At 44.1% G+C, this 21,115-nt stretch overlaps 7 protein-coding genes across 7 annotated transcripts; 5 read left to right on the top strand and 2 right to left on the bottom strand.

Annotated features, from left to right (window-relative positions):
• The first annotated feature begins 21 nt into the window (after positions 1 to 21).
• LOC135334179 (cilia- and flagella-associated protein 74-like) lies at positions 22 to 11,992 on the top strand. The gene is made up of 26 exons (XM_064529264.1): positions 22 to 157; positions 304 to 544; positions 652 to 832; positions 918 to 1,111; positions 1,316 to 1,529; positions 1,678 to 2,361; positions 2,816 to 3,043; positions 3,815 to 4,051; positions 4,214 to 4,351; positions 4,702 to 4,843; positions 4,918 to 5,078; positions 5,258 to 5,379; positions 5,541 to 5,748; positions 7,328 to 7,635; positions 7,909 to 8,170; positions 8,399 to 8,557; positions 8,639 to 8,784; positions 8,904 to 9,035; positions 9,191 to 9,300; positions 9,388 to 9,443; positions 9,507 to 9,626; positions 10,163 to 10,421; positions 10,653 to 10,810; positions 10,952 to 11,308; positions 11,455 to 11,625; positions 11,834 to 11,992. Exons 1-26 carry the CDS (start codon positions 43 to 45, stop codon positions 11,897 to 11,899), a joined length of 5,169 nt encoding a protein of 1,722 aa, XP_064385334.1. The 5' UTR covers positions 22 to 42; the 3' UTR covers positions 11,900 to 11,992.
• Positions 5,826 to 7,303, top strand: LOC135334225 (uncharacterized). The gene has a single exon (XM_064529333.1). It carries the CDS (start codon positions 6,091 to 6,093, stop codon positions 7,075 to 7,077), a length of 987 nt encoding a protein of 328 aa, XP_064385403.1. The 5' UTR covers positions 5,826 to 6,090; the 3' UTR covers positions 7,078 to 7,303.
• Positions 11,993 to 12,036: 44 nt separating the features above from the next.
• On the top strand, positions 12,037 to 13,694 carry LOC135334207 (membrane-associated transporter protein-like). Its single transcript, XM_064529308.1, has 2 exons — positions 12,037 to 13,229; positions 13,461 to 13,694. The coding sequence occupies exons 1-2, from the start codon at positions 12,048 to 12,050 to the stop codon at positions 13,692 to 13,694; spliced, it is 1,416 nt and encodes a 471-aa protein (XP_064385378.1). The 5' UTR covers positions 12,037 to 12,047.
• On the bottom strand, positions 13,689 to 15,597 carry LOC135334233 (COP9 signalosome complex subunit 7b-like). The gene is made up of 8 exons (XM_064529344.1): positions 15,466 to 15,597; positions 15,141 to 15,408; positions 14,937 to 15,025; positions 14,819 to 14,878; positions 14,701 to 14,766; positions 14,565 to 14,641; positions 14,067 to 14,276; positions 13,689 to 13,855 (listed from the first exon to the last, which is right to left on the bottom strand). Exons 2-8 carry the CDS (start codon positions 15,403 to 15,405, stop codon positions 13,816 to 13,818), a joined length of 807 nt encoding a protein of 268 aa, XP_064385414.1. The 5' UTR covers positions 15,406 to 15,408; positions 15,466 to 15,597; the 3' UTR covers positions 13,689 to 13,815.
• LOC135334234 (ubiquitin-conjugating enzyme E2 J2-like) lies at positions 15,578 to 17,381 on the top strand. Its single transcript, XM_064529345.1, has 5 exons — positions 15,578 to 15,717; positions 15,843 to 15,883; positions 16,146 to 16,339; positions 16,723 to 16,851; positions 17,037 to 17,381. Exons 1-5 carry the CDS (start codon positions 15,608 to 15,610, stop codon positions 17,229 to 17,231), a joined length of 669 nt encoding a protein of 222 aa, XP_064385415.1. The 5' UTR covers positions 15,578 to 15,607; the 3' UTR covers positions 17,232 to 17,381.
• A 46-nt stretch (positions 17,382 to 17,427) lies between these two features.
• On the bottom strand, positions 17,428 to 19,062 carry LOC135334221 (snurportin-1-like). Its single transcript, XM_064529330.1, has 3 exons — positions 18,906 to 19,062; positions 18,530 to 18,849; positions 17,428 to 18,290 (listed from the first exon to the last, which is right to left on the bottom strand). The coding sequence occupies exons 2-3, from the start codon at positions 18,836 to 18,838 to the stop codon at positions 17,484 to 17,486; spliced, it is 1,116 nt and encodes a 371-aa protein (XP_064385400.1). The 5' UTR covers positions 18,839 to 18,849; positions 18,906 to 19,062; the 3' UTR covers positions 17,428 to 17,483.
• LOC135334217 (G-protein coupled receptor 157-like) lies at positions 19,008 to 21,004 on the top strand. Its single transcript, XM_064529318.1, has 4 exons — positions 19,008 to 19,359; positions 19,626 to 20,163; positions 20,301 to 20,519; positions 20,636 to 21,004. The coding sequence occupies exons 1-4, from the start codon at positions 19,148 to 19,150 to the stop codon at positions 20,903 to 20,905; spliced, it is 1,239 nt and encodes a 412-aa protein (XP_064385388.1). The 5' UTR covers positions 19,008 to 19,147; the 3' UTR covers positions 20,906 to 21,004.
• Positions 21,005 to 21,115: the final 111 nt, after the last annotated feature.

The raw sequence follows: 21,115 nt of genomic DNA, 5'->3' as shown, positions 1-21,115 counted from the left end.
GGAAACATAAACTAGCAGCAGACGTTTGCAGCCAGACTAGCCATGGCAGATACAGATGCTTTGGATTTCACCCGCTCAGAGCTGATGACAGCAAGCTCTGATGATTCAGAACTAGAATCCGAAGACTCCTTTGCGTCTAGAAGCTATGAGGAAGAAGGTCAGTACCCTTGTGTGAATCTACAACTACAGACAGTATTAAATTTAGTGGGAGTGGCTAAATTTAGATATTATTTTTCCACTGTGCACAAGTTGCTGTGTACTAGTGAAATGTGTGCTGCTCAAGTTAGAATGTCCCCTGCTCAGACCTGTACAGCTCAGAGTCTGAGATGGCCACAGCCGTGCACAGCAATGTGGTGCTGGAGGAGGTGGGTCCATCATTCTCCAGTCTCTCACTGGACCTGCTGGAGGGGAGGGGAGGATTGGAGCAGCCAGGGACGCCACAGTGCACCAAACAAGAGATCATCAGACAGATCCATTTACGTCAACATATTGATGGGCTGAGAAAGAACTTGAATGACAAGGAGACTAAAGTTGAAGAAATCAGGTATAATTATAGCTATGTGTACATGTATCATACGTAGGTACATGTAGGAATTGATTTAGAAAAAGTTTATGGAAATTAAATTATGCATTTCTGTTCTCCTTGTACAGATTACAACTGGTACATTGTAGAGAGCACTTGAACAGCCTGCTGAGATGCCAGTCTGACCTCCAGGCCCAAGTGACTGGTCCTGGTGGTGACAAGGCTGCATCACTGGGACTGCTCAGGTCACAACTAGACAAAGTGGCAGTGGAAGTGGACTCTAAGAGAAATGTGGAGCTCAACATACAAGTCAGTATCTTTCATACAGTGTGTACTCTTATTCAATTAAACCTTATTTATTGACTGCCCCCCCCCCCTCCCCTCCTTCTGTTAGAATGACCTTCGACAAGGTGAGCTGGAGTTGTGTGAGGCACAAGCAGCTATGGGGAGGTTTGAAGAATCAGAGGTTCGTCTTGTCGAGGGGGAGGAGGTAACAAAGGAGGTGAAGATGAGGCAAGCCGTCAAGAGGCTAAAAGCTGAGAACAAACTCGTAGTGGAAACAGAGAGAGCTAGAAAAGCTCAAGAAAGGTATGTGATTGTAAAAATGTTTTTAGAACCAATCTTGTAGTCACCAAAATAATTCCAAAAAATTATTTGTGTGCATCTTGCGAAAAATGTACATAACTATGAATGATGTTGTAACAGATTGGAGTTACATGTACCAGCCAATCCTAGCAACTTGTCACTTTGCAAATGTTTTTCCAGCGAGATAATATGATTGTACATTGTTAGGTTTCTGTGTGAGACACAGCGTGATCATGAGGCCCAGACGAGGGCGCTGGTGGAGGAGGCACGAGAGACACAGGAGAAGGGGAGACAGTTCTTGCACGCCACCATAGGCAGGCGGAGGAGAGAGGAGGCAGCAAAGGAGGAGAAGGAGAGAGTGCGGCTGGACAAACGGGTCAAGGCATTGCTCAGTCTCAAGAAAAACATTGACTCCAGTCACGTGAGCAGTGATGCGTATAAGTACTGTGCATTTCTACAATGACCAATCCTCAATGTTACTGTGAAAGTAAAACTACTTGCATACTTGTATAATGTCATGTAAGTGTTAGGGAGTAGAAATCGTGCTGTACGTATAATTATCTCCACAGAGCACGTTACTGGCTCAGCAGATGCTCAAGTCTGAGGGTGCCAAGAAGAAGGCAGTTAAGGACAGGATAGAGAGGGAGAGGATTCTCTCAGAGGGGGGCAATCCAGACCAGGCATTTCTCAGGAAACAAAGGATTGAGTCATTTGAACTGAGCAAAGAAGCTTTCTTAAAGAAACAAAATGAAGGGAAGGTTGAGATTATCAACAAACTGTTAGAAGAAGAGAAAATTCTCAAAAAAAGTGCAGCAAAATCACATTCGCACAGTCCACAAGAAAGCTCCCGTAAACTCTCAAAATTGAAAAAGACCAGCAAAACAAATCAGCTCTCTACCACCACTCACGAGGAGGTCCCTACAATTAGAGACCCTGAGGACAAACTCATTAGTGTATCAGGAAACGATGAGCCTGTGCTTGGTTCCCACGGACTGCCCTCAAGCCATGGTGATGGAGTATCAGGGCGTGGTGATGGCGTATCAGGGCGTGGTGATGGAGTATCAGGGCGTGGTGATGGAGAGGCTATTCTAGTTGAACCAGATATCCGAGGACTGTGGGATCAAGGTCACGGTTCAGTGAGTGTAGTCAAGAGAGAGCGTAGCAAGGTGGAGGTGGAGATGATGGAAGAGGCGCTGGATAAACTAAAGAGGAGCAATATCACCAAACAAGTGGTCGCTGGCCGAGAGTTCAAGGTGCGTGAAGGTTTGATTTCCTGTAGCTAACTTTAGAAGCCCATACCAAAAATAATTGTACATCACAAATCAATTAATACGGCCATAACTTTTGTGCCGTTGATCCAATGTGTTGAAATTTTCTGATTTTCTGAAAGCTTACGAAAAAACCTTTCAAATGGTGTGTTTCAATCCAACATTTTGTCGGGGCCCTAATTTGTCATATTTCGGCCCTTGATGTGGCCAAATTGATGAATAGTTTTATCGCTCAAATATGAACTTTGATGACACCATTTGAAAGGTCTCCTTCTAAGCTTTCAGAAAATCATAAAATTGTTGAAATCGGATCCATGGAATTCAAGTTAGGTCAGCTGAAAGAGTCTCCGAACCATTGGGTTAGGCCTACTGTATAGCTAACCTTGAGAGCCCATACCATACAGTGTTAACAGTGTGATGCCTACTCTGTGTTTCTCAGGGTCAAGCATTCACCAGTAAGCCAGCTGAGGTGGTCTTCAAGGATTTTGATGTGGGCCAGAGCTATCGTAGGAAGGTAACCCTCACCAACGTTTCCTACAGCTTCAACTACTGCAAGCTGGTGGGGGTGACTGATAATCTGATGGATTTCCTCTCTGTTGAGTTTAACCCTCCTGGCTCTATGTCCGCTGGCCTCACCTGCGCTATGGTCGTCACCTTTGAACCTAAGGTAATGGGCAAGTATGTCATCTTAGCATGAAAAATGGCATAGTATAATAGCATGGCCGTTTTCATACTGTACACTGACATCTACCGTAAGTCTTTAGTATTATAGATATAATTATTATTGAGCTACAATTCAGAACGATAAGTGTGTCCATCCATACACTTCTTAAACGGAGGGGGGGGGGGTGTCTTTCAACAGCCATAACTTCAGTACAGTTGATCCGATGTCAAAATTTTTATGATTTTCTGAAAGCTTAGAAGGTTACCTTTCAAACGATGTGTTTCAATCCAAAATTTCATTGGGGCCCTAATTTGTTATTTTTCGGCCTCGGACCATGGGCTATAATCCATGGTATCACCAAATTGGCAAATACTTTTATCTCTCGAATATCAACTTTGATGGTACCATTTGAAAGGTCTCTTTCTAAGCTTTCAGAAAAACATAACATTTTTGATTTTCGATCCACAGCATTCAAGTTATGGCAGCTGGAAGATTCCCAAAATCATTAATTAAACGGAGGGGGTGGGGGGTGTCTTTCAACAGCCATAACTTCATAAATAGTTTTGCGTTCCTGTGAGTGGGTTCAATTCACCAGCAATAATTTTGCGTTCCCGTGAGTTGGGTTCCAAATTGTCAATCTCTTGAATATCAACGTTGATGGTACTATTTGAAAGGTCTCGTTCTAAGCTTTAAAAAAACCTTTATTTTTGATCCACCGAATTCAAGTTATGGCAGCTGAAAGATTCCCAAAATCATTAACACTCACACACACAGTTGAATGAGGATATTCATGGTCACATAGAGATGCTGTCTCAGACTGGGCCCTTCACTCTACCAGTGGCCTGCCTCACCAAGAAGTGCCTTATCTCTGCTGATTGTGTCATGGTTGACTTTGGCAGAGTTTGTGTGGGGGAGACAGTTCACAAGACTGTCACTCTCACCAACACTGGGGCATTGTCTACCAACTTCAAGTTTATATCCAAATCACAGCTCTTACAACCTTCCTCAAATGTGAGCCACAATCAGCCAGTCAGTCAATTACTGTTTTGTATGTACAGTACATTTTAGACGTGCAGCATCTTTGGAAGTGTATAATAATTATAGTGCATAGATATTCAGTGAAAAGTTGCCCAATATCAGTGTACCGTTCCTCTACATGTACTCCCCTCTTAGGCCCCCACAGAGAGTGTTGGTGAGGAGCTGGTCTCAACTGGTCCTCTGTCAGACAAGAGTGTGCACAGTATCATGAGCAATGTGGACCCACGCTCTAGTAGGATGGACACACTCACTGTTGGAGGGGCAGAGGGGAAGGTTTGTGTGTGTGTGTGTGGATTGTCTTGTTAGCACTCTCTTGTTTGATGGTACTGTACAATGTATTATAGCATGGGGTGTGTGTGTGTGTGTGTGTGCGTGTGTGTGTGTGTGTGTGTGTGTGTGTGTGTGCGTGTGTGTGTGTGTGTGTGTGTGTGTGTGTGTGTGTGCGTGTGTGTGTGTGTGTGTGTGTGTGTGTGTGTGTGTGTGTGTGTGTGTGTGTGTGTGTGTGTGTGTGTGTGTGTGTGTGTGACTGACTGTGTGTGCGTGCGTGCGTGTGTGTGTGTGTGTGTGTCCCATTTTACTGTTCATGTACACTGTAATGTTTTAGTGATGATTTTCCTCTGCAGATGACTCGTTCAGTTGGTGACTTGAGTTGTGTTAGTCACAAGTCCCTCACCTGGGCTATTGAGGAAGCTGGTGGGGAGGTCCCTAATCAAGAGCTCAGTGATGACACTCATAAAGGTAGCCACCAAGATGGAGAGAGTAAAGGTACTTGCACACTGTAGTAATTCCTTACTTAGTTGACTTACTTAGTTTCAAGAACATTTCTTTTGTACGTGTAGGTGTGCCAGAAGTGCCGTGTGCCTTCAGTGTGGGTGGAGTGGGCGTGGGTGAGATCGCTGGGTTATCCTCCGTGGGTCTGGAGCTAGTCTACTCACCCACCACCCCTTCACAGGAGAGGTCAGAGTTCATCGTTACATTCTCTCATCCATCAGTACCTCCAGTAAGTGTGCTAGCTGTTCAGTATGAACAATCTACTATAACAGTGGCTCCTGTATTGTTCTCTCAGTTCTTATGTTATGAAGCCAATGATGACCCCATGCATAGCTATTAATCAGGTTCTATATGATAGTTGTCCTAGGGTTCAGCTTATATAGTGTGGTGTCCCCCCCCCCCCCCCAGCTGGTGTTGACTGGTGTAGGTTGTGGTGGAGAGCTCCCTGTGTGGCTGGAGAGGGAGACCATGGACCTGAGGGTCTGTGTGCTGGACAGACTCTATCAGGACACCATCACACTGCACAACAGGTCAGTGCAACACTCAATACATCATCTGTGCACATACAGTACATGTAATACCTCGCTGAGTTCACTGAAGTGTGTCTCAAGAGTTTTTCATTGTCCAATTTCCAAAACGATATGCATGGTGTGATGATCATTTTCATGCTGCATCCCCCCTATCCTTCCAGGGCCTCTACTGCTCTCAGAGTGACCTTCCGAGTGTCCCCCTCCCTCCAGCCCCACATGGAGGTGCTCCCTAAGTATGGAGTGGTCCAGGGGGAGTCCTCGTACAGTGCTCAGCTCAAGTTCACCCCTAAAGCATCCATCCTGGAGTGGGAGGGGCTAACAGAGGAGGGGGCCCTCATCATGCCAGTGGAGGTACACGTCGTGGATCAGGTGAGGGACTTAAAACACGATACGTTATTACTCACTGTTAACAACTTTTTTGCATAAACACATACGTACAACGTACATGACATTTAATTTTGTGTAGCAAGCTTTACCCATACTGGAGTTTGCAGAGCATTACAAGTTCCTTATATATAATGGTGTGTACCAAGAGTAGATACTCTTACCTTATATGGATCCTCTTTGTTTCTGTCCCCTGAAGCCCCATAGTCATGGGATTTTCCCAGGGAAAATCCGACAAAACACTGACTCATCTGTTGTATCATCTAAATAGTCATAGCCTAATATCTTGCAGTAGAGCACTGTTGTCTGCCTATTCAAAGATTAATAATGAGCACTAATTTTTCTAAAGTAGAAGCTGTGTTTTCTCATATTATTGGAGCGAAGGTCCAGGTTGTTTCTCCAGATGACAAGTATTTGATTGATGGCCAAACAATCTCAGTTGACGAGCTGTTTCAACGTTCCCACGACTGCCCCTCTTCTTCCAACCCCCCCTCTCCTTACACCTGTGTTCCTTATCAACAGGATACGTATGATGAACGACCATTCAGGATTATTGTGGATCTTCCTAAAGGTCTAGAAACTACATTTTTTGTGTCATCTTTCAATACAATTGAACAGATCAAGAGCAGTATTGAAATGAAAGCAGAGCTCCCACATCATGATTTTCAGTTGCTGCATGGTGGGGAACAACTTCAGGATGATAAGACTGTTGGATACTATCCAGATATCCAAGAACAGAGCACTTTGCATGTTGTTATGCCGGTTAAAAGATGGGGGTCATTGTCAGAGCCCCCCGCGCATGTTTTCAAACTATCTTCGCACGAACTTGCTCCTAAGTATAACTACGACTTCACTAACGAGGTTGATGATGGCAGGATGTACATGCGAGGAGGTTACAAGTATGATCGCCCTTACGGTTGGGAAAGGTTTGCTCTGAATGTGGTTGGAAAGTATGGCGATGATTCGTGGCTTGGACCTAATGGAATTCGCACTGAATCAGCTATGGGTGAGTGGCCAGTTGCCTACCATGGCACCAAGGGTGATTGTGTTGCAGGCATTGTTGACGAAGGTTTTAAAGCTGGCCCTAGAGAATTGTATGGCCCTGGAGTTTACACGAGCCCCTCATTGGCGGTAGCTGATTATTTTGCTGGAATCGTAATTGAAAAAAACCAAACGAAATACAAGTGTGTGCTTCAGTCAAGAGTCGACCCTAGATACTTACGAGTCATACCCGACATAAATGGGCATCACTATTGGATATCACCTGAAAACAATGCTGTTCGGCCATACGGAATTCTTTTGAAAAAATTTTAATCTTCACGTAATTATCAATTCGCCTCAAGTCGTTTGCAATGCTGCTAAAAAAAAACAATATCTACATGTAATTCATGGTCTACACAGAACTGCTATAGCTATATCTATGCTAGTATTAATAGTACCAAAAACATTTGTGATGTACGTACTCTAATCTTGATGAAATTTTGACATGTACGTATTTTGTTCACTATTAATTTTCAGTGTGACAATTGAACTATAGTCCCCCCCCCACACTTCACATACACAGACCCAGCCACTGCTATTCACAGTGTTAGCGATGGTGACTCCCTCTGAGCTCACCTTTGATCATGACTCCATTGACTTTGGTCCCTGCACCACTCACGAGAGTGTAGTAGCCACCCTGCACATGACCAACACATCACTGCTAGCACAGAGCTTTGGTTTCCTGAGTCTACCAGCCTTTGTGGATGTTCAACCAGGGGATGGGTTGGGAGAGATACTGCCCCAGGAGACCCTGGCTGTGGACCTTGTGTTCAGTGCCAGGAAACCAAGAGAATACTCCTTTGAGCTGACCATCAAAACTGCCCTCGATAAGTAAGTGTGTTTATGCTTGAATCTTGAGGTATAGTTACGTTGTATGTAGTGCATCAATAGTTAGTCGTGGTCTCAAGGAGGGGTTCTGATCATGAATGGTGGTACTTTTAGCAAAGTCTGTGAGAATAGGCTGTATACATGTACGTACTGTACCCAAGTATGTTTTAAAGCATTATTTCATTGAGATAATTGCCATGTACACTTTAAAAAATTTTGTACTGTTTTAAGAATTATCTAAAGTGTGGCATTGCTCCCCCCCTCTCAACCTAACAGGACGTACAAGATCCCGTGTCGTGGTGTGGGCGTCCTCCCAGCACTGGAGCTATCTCACAATGCCATTAACTTCTCAGCCACTGCTCTCGGGGACAGTGCTACTACCAGTGTCAGAGTGAGCAACCCTCGACAAGGCCGCCTCTCCAGTGCTGTGATACGAGGAGCTCTGTTGCCACAAGGTCCCAAGATGTACGAGTTCTCTGTTCCTCCTGGCTGTCCGTTTACTGTGTCCCCGCAAGTGGGAGAAGTGCCTCTAGGAGAGGTCAGTACATTTTATTAATTGTGTTTCAATCAAATACTTGTCATATTTACTGGGCTATGTCTTAACAAAATATCCATCATTTGACCTTTACAATAATCATGTGGAGTATATTGCATCTATTTGCTAAATTTAAGTACATACATCCCAAAAATTGTTACTCTAGATCTACATCCCAAAAATTGTCTTTGTACGTACATGTACATGTGTGCTATACGACTCCTCCCCTAGAGTGTGAGTGTGAGTGTGGTATTCTCCCCTTGCCTGGACCCGGGTGCTGTGAGGGAGGAGGCAGTGAGGATGGTACAGGAGGAGCTGCTCAGAGCCACACAGGAGACTGCTAGACTGGAGAGGGAGAGGATAGAGCTGGAGAGACAACAACAGTCTGCAGTAAGTCATGACTAAGTACTTTCATGGTACTATTGTTACAGTACTAGATTTGTAGTTAATCAAGATTCTTCCTCCTCGCAGAAGAAGAAAGGCAAGAAGCCTGCAGCTGATACCCCTAAGCTGGCTCAGAGGAGTGGTCTACTGTCTGCTAGTAGGAACAGTCTCTCCAGCCCACAGCCTAAAGTGCCTGCAGTGGTCAGCAGCTCCCCAGAGCCTCCGGAGGAAGGGTGAGTGGGCGGTGTACCCGTGTAGCAAGCCAGCAATAAAGTTATAGTTTCTGTCATGTTGTGTTCTACATAATTATGTTGCTGAAAGCTCAATAATTTGACCCCCTCCCCCACTCTAGTTCTGACTTGTGGCGCCAGGCTGAGCAGACACTGTTGAGGCAGTTCACTGATTTGTGTCTGCAAATGTCCATCCCTTGCTTTGTGTCCAGCGAGACCTTCTCCACCACCAGCCTCGACACTCCAGCTCACAGGTATGTACATGTATACGTATATATAGGTTAGCTATCTAATTTGTCTGATTTGGGTCTGTTTTTGAGCTAACTTTGAGAGGTCATGAATTAGGATTGTGCATTTTAAATAGAAATTATTTTCCTTACTTTGGCTGCTCACACACGTGTATGTGCAGGGTTGGGGACACACTGTACCTCGAGGTGACAGCTCCAATGGTTAGACCAGCACTAGTCCTGGACACAGACCACGGCAATACCAGCATCGACTATGACTCAGTTGGCACAGGTAGGCGATAACAAGTATTGCTATTATTTAACCGAGTGTCTGCTATTTCGTCCTATTTTACTATAATACCTGTTCCATACTGTGCAGGTGATGCCAAGACTAAGATGATTGCTATCAAGAATATTTCTGATCACGTTCTAAAGGTAACTCTCCGGCACTCTGTGTGTAGTTCAATAATCCTCACTACCCCCCCCCCTCCCATGTAGTTACAAGGCTCTGTACTGGATCCCCATGGTCCGTTTGAACAGAGGAATGCCCTGAAGGAGCTCTCCCCAGGACAGAGTAGGAACCTCATCATCAGGTTCTCACCTCTCAAGAGAGGCAAGGTAAGACAATTAGAAGAAGAATTATTGCTGCAATATTTTGTGTACATGTAGTTGAACATCTTTCAACAGCCATAACTTGAGTACAGTTGATCCAATGTCAAAAATTTTTGGATTTTCTGAGAGCTTAGAAAAATACCTTTCAAATGGTGTATGTCAATCAAAAATTTCGTCCGGGCCCTAATTTGTCATTTTTCAGCCTCGGACCATGGGCTATAATCTATGGTACGGCTAAATTTCCTTATCTCTTAAATATGAACTTTGATGACACCATTTGAAAGGTCTCTTTCTAAGCTTTCTGAAAATCATGAAATTGTTGAAATTGGATGTACAGTATTCAAGTTATGGCAGCTGAAAGAATCCCCCGAACCATTGATTACACACAAGGACATTATCCTAGTATCTGTGTAGCTGAAAGAGTCCCCCGAACCATTACAAGGACATTATCTTAGAATCCGTGTAGCCTACTAGCTGTGACAGGAGTCATGCATGTACACACAGGATTATATAAGTACCCAAACACACACACACACTTGCAGTTCTGTGAGCACCTTGTACTGACCTACAATGACACCTCTCACCTTCGCTTGAAGCTCTCTGGCACTGGAGTACAACCTGACGTGCGCCTCACTCCAGACACCAACACCTATGATCTAGGTCATGCTATGGTGAGAGATACAGTCTCTGGAGTGCTGCAGTTGACCAACCATTCTCCCCTGGCTGTGAGGTATCAACTCAGCTTGGAGAGCTCTCTACCTGGGGCAGCTGAGAGAAGAAAGAAAGAAGGAAGGCCTTTTAGTGAGTTGTTTGAGCTACTAGCTATTTATAGCTTCCTTTATTTAATCACTTTTATAGCCATTGGAGAAAGTTCATGACAGTGTGTTATGCTTTGATTTCCACAACGAATCTGCATTTCAGCAGATTACACAAGTCATACAATTTATAAGTTGTCCAATTGCCTGTCCCCACCGTTGCTACGGAGATATAGTAGGACTACATGCATTATAATTATTCTCTCTCTGTGTATAGGAGCCTCTAACTTCAGTGGTGCCCCACCATTCGTGTGTGTCCAGACTGAGGGGGTGATCGAGGGAGGCGGAGGATGCAGTGAGCTGACTATACTGTTCAGTCCAGACCACCAGAGCTCTGCATTCAGGGACACTGCATACATTGACATCAATGGACAGGTAGACGCTAGCTAGTGTAGCAGTATTTGCAAATGGGATGTTTTTGTTAGCTAAATTTGAGTATTCATACCATCAAAAGTACATTCCATAGCTCTTTGATGTCTTATAATAATAATTATTTGTTATTTTATTTTATTGCAGCGGAAATTCACGATTCAGCTAAAAGCGAAGGCGTGGACCAACAACATGTATGTGTGTCTACCAGATGAACCACCCCCCCTGAGCAATGAACTGAACAGTGAGGAATCAATGGCAGCCTCTCCACCTCTCCCTGGCAAGAAACATCCTGCCCCTGTCTCACTAGTCTTGCTGTTCACGCACCACCTGAGCAGCGTAGGGTCGGGAGACAGTCTGAGAGTCTCTAGCGCCAACGAGGGAGGACTGAAGAAAGGAGGCAACAAAGGCAAAGCAAACACTATCACCATCAGTGAAGTCTCTGATATCAAAGTGGAGAGAGAGCTAGCTGTTGGATGCATAAAGAGCTCGCTAGTGAAAAAGGTGAAATTGTACAGACATATAATTATTGTACGGCGCTTTCAATTAGTCTTTTTTTATGTTTGTGTACATGCTTTAACTTCCTACTGTGCTTCAAGTTGTTACATTCCTAACATTCCTGCTGTACATTAAACCCTCTCTCTGTGTAGACGTCTGGTGACTTCTCCATAGATGCCCTGTCATCATCTCATCCTCACTCCAAGTACTTCACCATCAGTCCCCTCAAGATGAGCGTGGAGTCTGGGTCCACTAAGACTGTCCTCGTTACCTTCTCTCCACCCAGGGACACCTCACTCAGCACTGTACAAGCTACCACTAATGTAAGCTATATCGTATAGCGGGTAATTTTCGAGGTGTAAAATCATTTTTTGCCACAAAATTACCCGGTATTATGCATATCAATCATAGTTGTGGTAATCATGTCCCGTTAGAATTAATGAATATCATTATCTATGGGATGTTATGACTGTGTACACAGATATGTTATTTGCACAAGATGTGTTTCAATATGTTCATTTTCTTTCGCAGATGACACTAAAAGGAGACACAAGTCAAGTATATCATCTGCTGCTAAGAGGACTTATTTGTGAATAGCTAGCTAGCTATAGAATTTCATTAGCTGCATAGTTGTCACCTAATCTGCCATTCTGTCACTTCTGTTGTGGTAAATCTACAATTATTAAACTGCGACGGTGATTATTATTGAATAGATGTGATCTAGCTAGCTCTCTGTGTGTGTCAGATGTCTAAACCAGGATGGCCGGCCTGGTGGAGGATAATCGCTCTCTCTTCGACCATATTCGCAGTGGAGTTCGCCTACGCTGTGGAGGCTGGCTATGGCACTCCTATCCTCTTGAAGACGGGACTGCAGGAACGCTATGCTACACTGATGTGGTCTGTGAGCCCTCTCCTGGGGATAGTGTTCCAGGGCTACCTGGGCTCTGCTAGTGATAAATGCACCTGCTCCTGGGGCAGGAGAAGGCCGTTCATTTTGTTGCTAGGGATTGTGACTGTAGTGGGACTAGCTATGTTCCCCTATGGTGTGGATATAGGGAGTAACTCTATACTTGTCATGTACACTTTGATCGTGTTTGTAATTATGGATTTCTGTCTAGACGCGATACAGAGCCCGTGTCGAACGTATTTGCTTGATTCTCTCTCGAAAGAACGAACGAAAAGAGGTAATTTGATGTACACAATTGTAATGGATGTTGGTGCTACACTAGGCGGTGTGTTTTCAGCCATTCCTTGGAAGAGATTCGGTGGAGAATTGGGCGATAGTTTCGAGACCCAATCAAAGATCGTGTTTGGTGTTACCGCTGTTTTGTTTCTTGTGAGTCTCTTGTTTACAGTTCTAAGTGTAAACGAGAAGGAGACACGGGCGCTAAGAGAAGGCAATGATACACAACTAGAGACTGTTATCAGTAGTTGTCAGTGCTGCTCAAGTATTGATAAGTTGAAGGAGTGTTGTTCGAATATTGGAGAAGCTGCTTCATTTGTTAAAAACATGTCTTTTCCATTTTTCGTTCTCTGGATGTTCACTTTTTTGGGCTATTTCTCTGCAAGTACATTCTACCTCTTCTTCACTGAGTATGTTGGGAGTGTTATTTATGGAGGAGTCGCTAATTCAGATGATACGAATTTGCGGAATTTATACGATGAGGGAGTGTTGGTCGGATGTGCTTGTCTGACAGTGTGTAGTGGGTCTTCCTTCGTTTTCTCAATTGCTGTTGATTTGTTGTTGGACAGATACAAGATCACTTTGAAAGCTTTATCTTTGTTTACATTTCTCCTTCACCTTGTTGTGATTATGGTTGCATTGTTCCTACCAAACCTCTACACTGCAGTGATGGTGTCCGTCACCACTGGCCTGCTCTACACTGGCATGAGCTGTGTGTCCTTCACCCTGGCCTCTGACTTCGAGGTACGGTTCAGATCGTACATGTATCATGACCCTAGATCTATTACAAGCTGGTAGCATCTGTGGTACGTGGACGTTGTTTCTTAGAATGTGATTTTGGCTTCTAGGGTGACTATTTTTAGGTGGCTTCTAATAATTATGGTGACCTTTTTGGCAATTGTTAATAATTATTGCCCTAGGACACAGCATTTGCTCATGTTTTTAATTATGTTCCTCCCTATTTTTTCCATACAGAGAAGTGGGCGAATTTTGCGGTCACAAAGCAAATCCTCTGCTAGCAAAGTTGGAATGACAGTGTCCTTCCTGTTCATAGCTATCTTCCTAGCTCAGTTTGTGCTCGGTCTGTCTCTTGGCAATCTGATTCAGTTGTTTGGTACGTCCAAAGTTATCATCTTTGTCTTATTTACAGTTCAACTCATAGGTTCTATTTTTCTGGTTTTTAACATTAGCAATTTCTCAGAATCATGAATTATTCAAAAATGTCATAAACTTGAACACAACAGACAACAGTACAATTATATTATTATCGTGCATGAGAATAAAACGAATATTATATAATTTTACAACAAATATAGTTATAATGAGAGGTTTATTTCCGGCCAATTTTGTTTCCAGCACTGCCTCTGAGTCTGAGTGGGTGTGTGTGTGTGTGGGGTGTGGGTGTGGGTGTGTGCATGTGTGTGATAGGAAAGCAGTTAGTGAAGTCGATACATGATATGCTATAGGTGTACATGTAGGTGGACATACATCATTATATGATGGTCAAGCTTTGTGCTGATGCATACTAAAGCATCACAAACCTATGTCTGAGTATGCTAACTATGATTGTAGAACCCTCACCCTTTCTTCCTTGGCCCTGACGTGACGTGATCAGCGAATTCCTTCATATCTTCATCTCCCTCCCCTCCTCCTGACATCTTGAGGGACTGCCGCAACTGCTTCACGTCTTGGTCATGTCTGTCTCTTTCTTTATTGCCCTCTACCTTGAGTTGGTTAGCTCTCTGCATCTGTTCCTCCATGGCTGATAGCACATTGCCACAGTTGGAACACCTGAGTGTGTGATTGGGTTATGGATGGTTATCAAATGCTCTTATTAGGGTACAATAAGGTATGTGGGGTGAGGGCACATGGTGTGTAAGGTGTGTGGGGTGAGGGCACATGGTGTGTAAGGTGTGTGGGGTGAGGGCACATGGTGTGTAAGGTGTGTGGGGTGAGGGTAACCTAATGTACTCACTACATGTGGGAATTGGTACTTTATTGGGTATGTGTATGTGTGAGGAATGACACTGTTTTAGGTGCAGGCTGAAGTGTATGATCACATAATTATAACCTACTGACCAGCTCTCTAGTTTATCCACCATTGATGCTATACTCTCAACTTTAATGTCCCGTCCTATGAAACATTCGACTTGGAGCTGGCAGAAGAGGTAACCATAGTAACTGACGTACGTACAGTATTACACCATGTACTTACTTGTGAATTTTTCTGGTCTAACTTGGCTTGAATTATGCCAGCGTAGATGGCATCGATAATCAAATCCTGGGAGAAAAAAACTCAGTAAACAAGACAGCTTAATTATGGTACTCAATACCTCTAACTCTCGTAGATCAGTAATATCCAATTCTTGCAACAGCGTTGAATAAGGAATCATCTTTAATTAGAAGAGACAGAATTATTCCACATTATGGGGACACACAGCTGTGGCTTACTGGACATTTAGAGGCCAACGAGATGATTGTAAGATGCTTGAGCTTCATGAGCTGTGTCTGGGTGAGGGACGGTAAAATAGCCGCATTATCTGCAAGAAATCATATTAAAATACATTTCATCATGTAGCACAAACATGTTCCATTCTCAAAGAAAGAAACAGTTTTAACATCATTAACTTTGAGTGGTCATAATAAATAACTCGCTTTTGTAGTCAGTGTATGTTCCGTACGCAAACAGTTCCAATAGTCGGGCAGACTTGGCCCCCTCCTCATCACAGGCCATCTCCTTGACACACTCGCTGGCTAGCAGCTCCCCAAACACATACACACCAGGTGCATCCAGTGCTTGCTGGACTAGCTCAATGACAGCCGGACCACGCGCTGTCTTGGCCAACAACAGAAACTGTTCCAAAGCTCCACAGCCGATGAGAGATGGGGCAACACTGGACTGTTGTTGGGTCTCCTCCATGACCTGGCAATGAGACACACAGACAGCTGTATTTTAGTGATATCTGAAAGGCACACTCACCAGGCAGTTCAGTCAGTGAAGGGGTTGAAGAAGAGGTTGAAGGTCAATAGTGCTGAGTCAGAAAGGGGGAGGGGCTTCTACTAGCTGCAAGCTTGCAGGTTTTATAATTTCCTGTGTAGCTCACTAAATACTGTTCTGGAGGATGGCCTCTCCTATAGCCGTGAGAAGACTGAGACAAGACTACCTCAGAGTCAAGAGGGACCCAGTGCCCTATGTAGACGCCAATCCTCTGCCTTCAAACATCCTGGAATGGTAAAATCAATCATGACAGAACACACCTTAACATTGTGGTTAGCTTAGACTACCATAGCCACGTAAACAGTGTGTGTGTGTGTGTGTTTGTGTGTGTCACTTCTCAGTGATGTATTCTGCCCCAGGTATTATGTTGTCAAGGGACCTGAAGACTCGCCCTATCACGGTATGTGGACTAGTAGCTTGTTTAATGTGTTTGTTTAATTAATTAGCAGTTCTCTTTGACGTTTTAATACCATTCTGTTCAAGATTTATATGGCCAACCATGAACAGACACGTATCTAAGACTTATTAGCTGTCTTCCCACACACAAAACCATAATACAAGCCTTTGTAGACCACAACTAAAACCAGGAAGTGTAGGATGACCTAATGTGTATAATTACGGCGTTTCACTGAGTAATACACCCCCCACCCCTTTCCCTTCAGGTGGTTTCTACCTAGGCAAGCTGGTGTTCCCCAAGGATTACCCATTCAAGCCACCTAGGATCATGATGATCACTCCCAATGGCCGCTTCCAAACCAACACACGGCTCTGTCTCTCCATTAGTGACTTCCATCCTGACACCTGGAACCCAGCCTGGTCTGTGGCTACTATCCTCACTGGTCTGCTCAGCTTCATGGTGCGTTGGGTCGTGCTGTGTTACACAATCCCACAAGGTCCTGATATATCGACTGCTTATTGCCTCGAGGCATGTTTTGCTTGGGGTAAAAAATTTATTAGTGTGTTACAGAAGAGGGGAACAGAAGCATATATAGCAACGTGAGTGATGTTATATATGCTTCTAAGAAGTTTGGTATGTGCATTTCCTGTCATTGACTGCCAATGAATAATTAAGGTTAAAGGTCACAATGGCTACTTTGAAGTGTTACAGCTTTGCTGCATGTTGTCTAATTCTCGTAGCTACTAGTGCTTTAATTGAAACCACAATTAATCCGAATGGTGATTTTAGTCTTATCAATGTGTCCCCCATTGACTGTGTCCCTGTGTGTGTTGTGTGTGCAGCTTGAGACCACGTCCACAGTGGGTAGTATCCAGACTACAGTGGAGACCAAGAAGAGTCTGGCAGTGAGCAGCTGGGATTACAATCTTAAACACACACTCTTCACACAGCTCTTCCCCACCTCCTGTGAGGTTGGTGAACCTTGAACCTTGAACCTTGAACCTTGACGTGCACCATTTATTATATATTATGTGTCTATATACACACAGGGTTGTATAATAATTATACGTTTTGATTATCATCCAATCTCCTTGTCATTTAACCCACCCCCACACACACCTCACACACACACACCTCACACATACACACACTACAGGAGATAAAGAAGGCCAAGGCAGAGTATCAGGCCAACTTGGCACATCCAGAAACTGTCCTAGTTCCTCCGAACCATCTTAGCTCTAATCGGCATCACCATGGTTACTGCACTGGAACGGCATCAAACGTTCTCTTATTTGTTGGAGTGATACTATTCGCTGGACTAGTTAACCTCCTACTGAAGTCTGTACCTTGACCTTTGTTAATATTGTGCTCATCTTTCTCACACAAATCTGAATGTTTTTACACGCATAAACTTTTTTCTTATAAAATTATTGGTTAAGTACTTCAGAAGAACAGCCGATGATGATGATGATTGTTATTATTATTATTATGCAAAATGAAACACGCTAAATTTGAAAGAATATTGATGCAGCATATTATGAAGTGGAGAGATTAAATAAAAAACAACACAACGAAGATGAGGGATAATTACGAATCACGTTAATTAATATTCAATTTGTTCAGCAACAGTATTGCCGGCATCACCCTCCGTAGTCACGTCCATACTAGCCAGCTGCTGTTGAGAAGATGTCTTCTTTGATTTCGATTTCTTAGGTATCTTGCCTTCTCTTTCCACGCCCTCCATGGCCACGGCGGACAACACAGGAGCAGAGGAGAGGAACTCCTGGGATACATGTATCCCCAGAATATCAGTCACCATGTTGGCCTTGAGCCACGTTGCTAGCGGCGTTTTCTTTGCCCAATAATGTGCCTCCTTGTGTACGAATAATAGCCCGTCCACTTGTACGGGCCACTCCCGGGTAAACACCTCTGCTAGGGCTTCTTGCGTGCACGGGTAGCCGGGAAGATCGATGAAACTCATCGGATTGATTCGTGAAAACTTCGATATACTTTCAGCATTGTCTTTAATTTTCGTGGCTTTCCAGAATGACCTGAACTCAGTGTCACTGTCATACACCGGGTGACCTCCCCATGACATCACGTCCAGTACATAATACGTGTGGGTGGTCTCGTAGAATATACAATCCAGTATGCAGTTGTCCCGTCCAACGTGATGTGTCCGGTGACAGCCTCCTGGGAGCAGAGATGGGAAGTTGTTGATTTGTATGCCAGTTCGTGAGTAGGCAGAAGTGGTTCCTTTGGCCGCTACCACTAGACACCTCTTACCAATGGGGCACACGAACATGAGCCATTTATCAGTGAAATCCTCGGGTACTTCCTCCAGCCACTCGGACATCATGAGCTGGTTCCTGTAAGGGTAGAACTTCTTCTGTTTCTTTTTTCCTTTGCTCTGTAGAATAGAATAAGCAATTTCATTAGAGAGGTCAACAGAACAAGGGAAGGTAATAGCTACCTTATACGGTGGTCTGAGATGTGTGTACAGATAAGGTAGCCTCATATAAACCATCGCCAATGTAAACGTTGGTATACAGTTCGACAATGCCAAGATAGCAAAGCTAATACGGTAGTACCTATGCTAACATGCTGACTACAAATTAAAGTTGTATTGTATTGCGAGTACACACAAACCTTTGTCTTTGTTGCCTCTACTGTGGTGTCCACCTCGTCAACACCACCCCCCTCCATGACATCATCCATGACATCATCGCCCTCAGGTATCTCACACTCCACTCCCTCCACTATCAGTCGGGAGTAATCCATGAAGTCCCTTCGTCGAGATTTCTGGCTCTGGAGGATCTTCCTGCGCCGCACCTCCTGGTTGGTGTAGCCGTCCTTGTGCTGCTTGTACTGACTGTAGTGGGGATGGGGAGAATAGGCCGAGTGGACATCTCCACTAATGGAGGCCGTCTGGAGCTCGGCTAGCAACGCGTCATCCATTGTAGCTAGCTCTGTAGTTTAGGAGTGGTAGAATGTAGCAATGCTTCTATATCATAGATTAAGTTACCTTTTTTATTGTAGCACTTCAATGCAATATCAATAGCACTATCCTTTTACAGTGTTCTAGAAATGCTGATTTATACTTAATCTAGGAGGTGTGTTTTAGTCTGATCAAAAAATAATGACTGAGTGGGTGTTGAATCATGTTCTTGAACATGTGTCCACACGATTAGGTCAGTCTTCACCATATCATATCAGGAGTACTGTTTAGAGCCGTCAGTAAGTGAGAGCTAGAGCAGGCAGTTTACAATGCATGTGAGATGCAATATACCGAGTGGGTCTGAGAGATGGGACTGGTGTCCTGGGCCTATCTCAACTGGTGGCTGTGCAGGCCTAGATATACATCCCAACCTATCGTACGAGCACCCCATCGATGGAAGCTCTGGGCAAGCTGCAGTAAGTATCGTATCAAGCTCTCTCTCTTGTCTCGGCTCTCTCCTCATTGTGTTCAGCTACTGGAAGTGAGTCCACAGTACTAGCTCAACAGTAGTAGCTAATAATACGATGTTGCAACCTAGTTCTACCTAGATCTAGATGGCTATGGAATATTGAAATCGATTTCCTTCTTATAGTGAAGTAATAACTCGGCAGCCGTCTTAGAGCTGACCACTTTAATATTGACCTCTGATATAAATGTCTGATATGTGTGTTTACAAGGGCTTCTGTTTTGCTTGTGCTTGTCAACAGGAGTGGAGGAATTTTTAATTAATTTTACATTTTCCAACAGATGGAAAGACATTCGCACAGGCTCCCGCAGTGTTGTCACATTCCTAGCTATTGCAGACTTCTTCACTGCTTTTGGCTACATCATAGGATCAGCCAACTTCGTTATTCACAATGGCAAGCCCCCAGGAAGCTCGAGCTGTGTACAATTCAATATGGTCTGCAAGATTCAGAGCTTCATCACTAGTTGGTCATCACTGAGCTCCTTCCTCTGGACAGCGGCTCTTGCTCTCTACCTGTACTGCACTATTGCTCGCAACAGAGTTGTCCTGGCTAGTAAATTGATCCCGTATTTCCACGTTATCTGTTGGGGCGCTCCTATTCTCATCTGCCTGCCTCTGCTGATATCAGAGAAGTTAGGCCACTCGCCATATGCAGCTGCAACCTGGTGCTACATAGCCCAGCCTCCGTCTCAATATGATGATGGGTTGGCTAAGGATACAGTGCTCTGGTTATTTCTAGGTGGTAAATTTTGGGAGATTTTGTCGTATTTTCTTGTTGTAGGTCTGTACATTGCGATCAAGGTTCAAGTTAGGAAACAGGTGAGTTACTTCGTGTGTGCATTGTTCCATTATTGTTATTGTATCCTTTGTGTTCCCTAACTGATTACACAACTGTGTGGTGCTGTTGAAGGATTTCCCAACCACACAATAAAAATAAAAATTATGTTCCATTGCAGACAAAAATTGGAGAATCTGAGAATATTTTAAGTGCTGGACTGATTAGTGTTGTCAAGAAAGCTGACCGCAAACTGACCTTCATTCCTATAGTATTTGTGTTGCTAAGGATTTGGGGAACTATCCAGTTCTTCTACTCACTGGCCGTATCACAGTACATTTCGTGTGCTTGCACTACACAGGTCATTGCTACCGTTTTTACAGTTCTCACGTACTTTCAGGTGAAGCTAGGTTGTGTGTGTGCAAAGTGTGTGTATGTGTGTGTGTGTAGTATATAACCCCCATACACCCACCCACCCACTCACACACACCCACGCGCACGCACACACCCACACAGGCAATTGGTGATGGTGGTCAGGGATGGGGGAATGTCTTCCTCTACGTGCTCGCCTCTGATAAAATCCGAACACGGTTGCTAGGGCAACTGTTCTGCCCTAGCAACAGCGACGATTACCCCCCACGAAGAATCCCGGATGTCAAACCCCGTCCCATTGATCGTGGTAACCATCACCACGCTGCCAACCAACCATTAGCTGTGGATGTTCAGAATCAAGTAGTTAGTTACCAGTCGACCGTCACCCATGAAGCTACTACGCCCATCAACTGAACCTCACTATATATGCATGTGTGTGTGTGTGTGTGTGTATTTTTTATGTTTTGTGCACAATAAAATAACCTGTTTTGTAATTCTATTGTCTATTTTGTGGTACTTGGTTGTAGCATGTGTACATAATGTGTAACACTCGTGGACTAATTTAGTATAAATGATGACAGTTGGCTGACATAAGAGGACCGACAATGGACGTATTGTGTAGGA

Source organism: Halichondria panicea, chromosome 3 (genome assembly GCF_963675165.1).
Source record: "Halichondria panicea chromosome 3, odHalPani1.1, whole genome shotgun sequence".
Taxonomy (NCBI): domain Eukaryota; kingdom Metazoa; phylum Porifera; class Demospongiae; order Suberitida; family Halichondriidae; genus Halichondria; species Halichondria panicea.
This window is presented reverse-complemented; position numbering and strand designations above follow the sequence as displayed.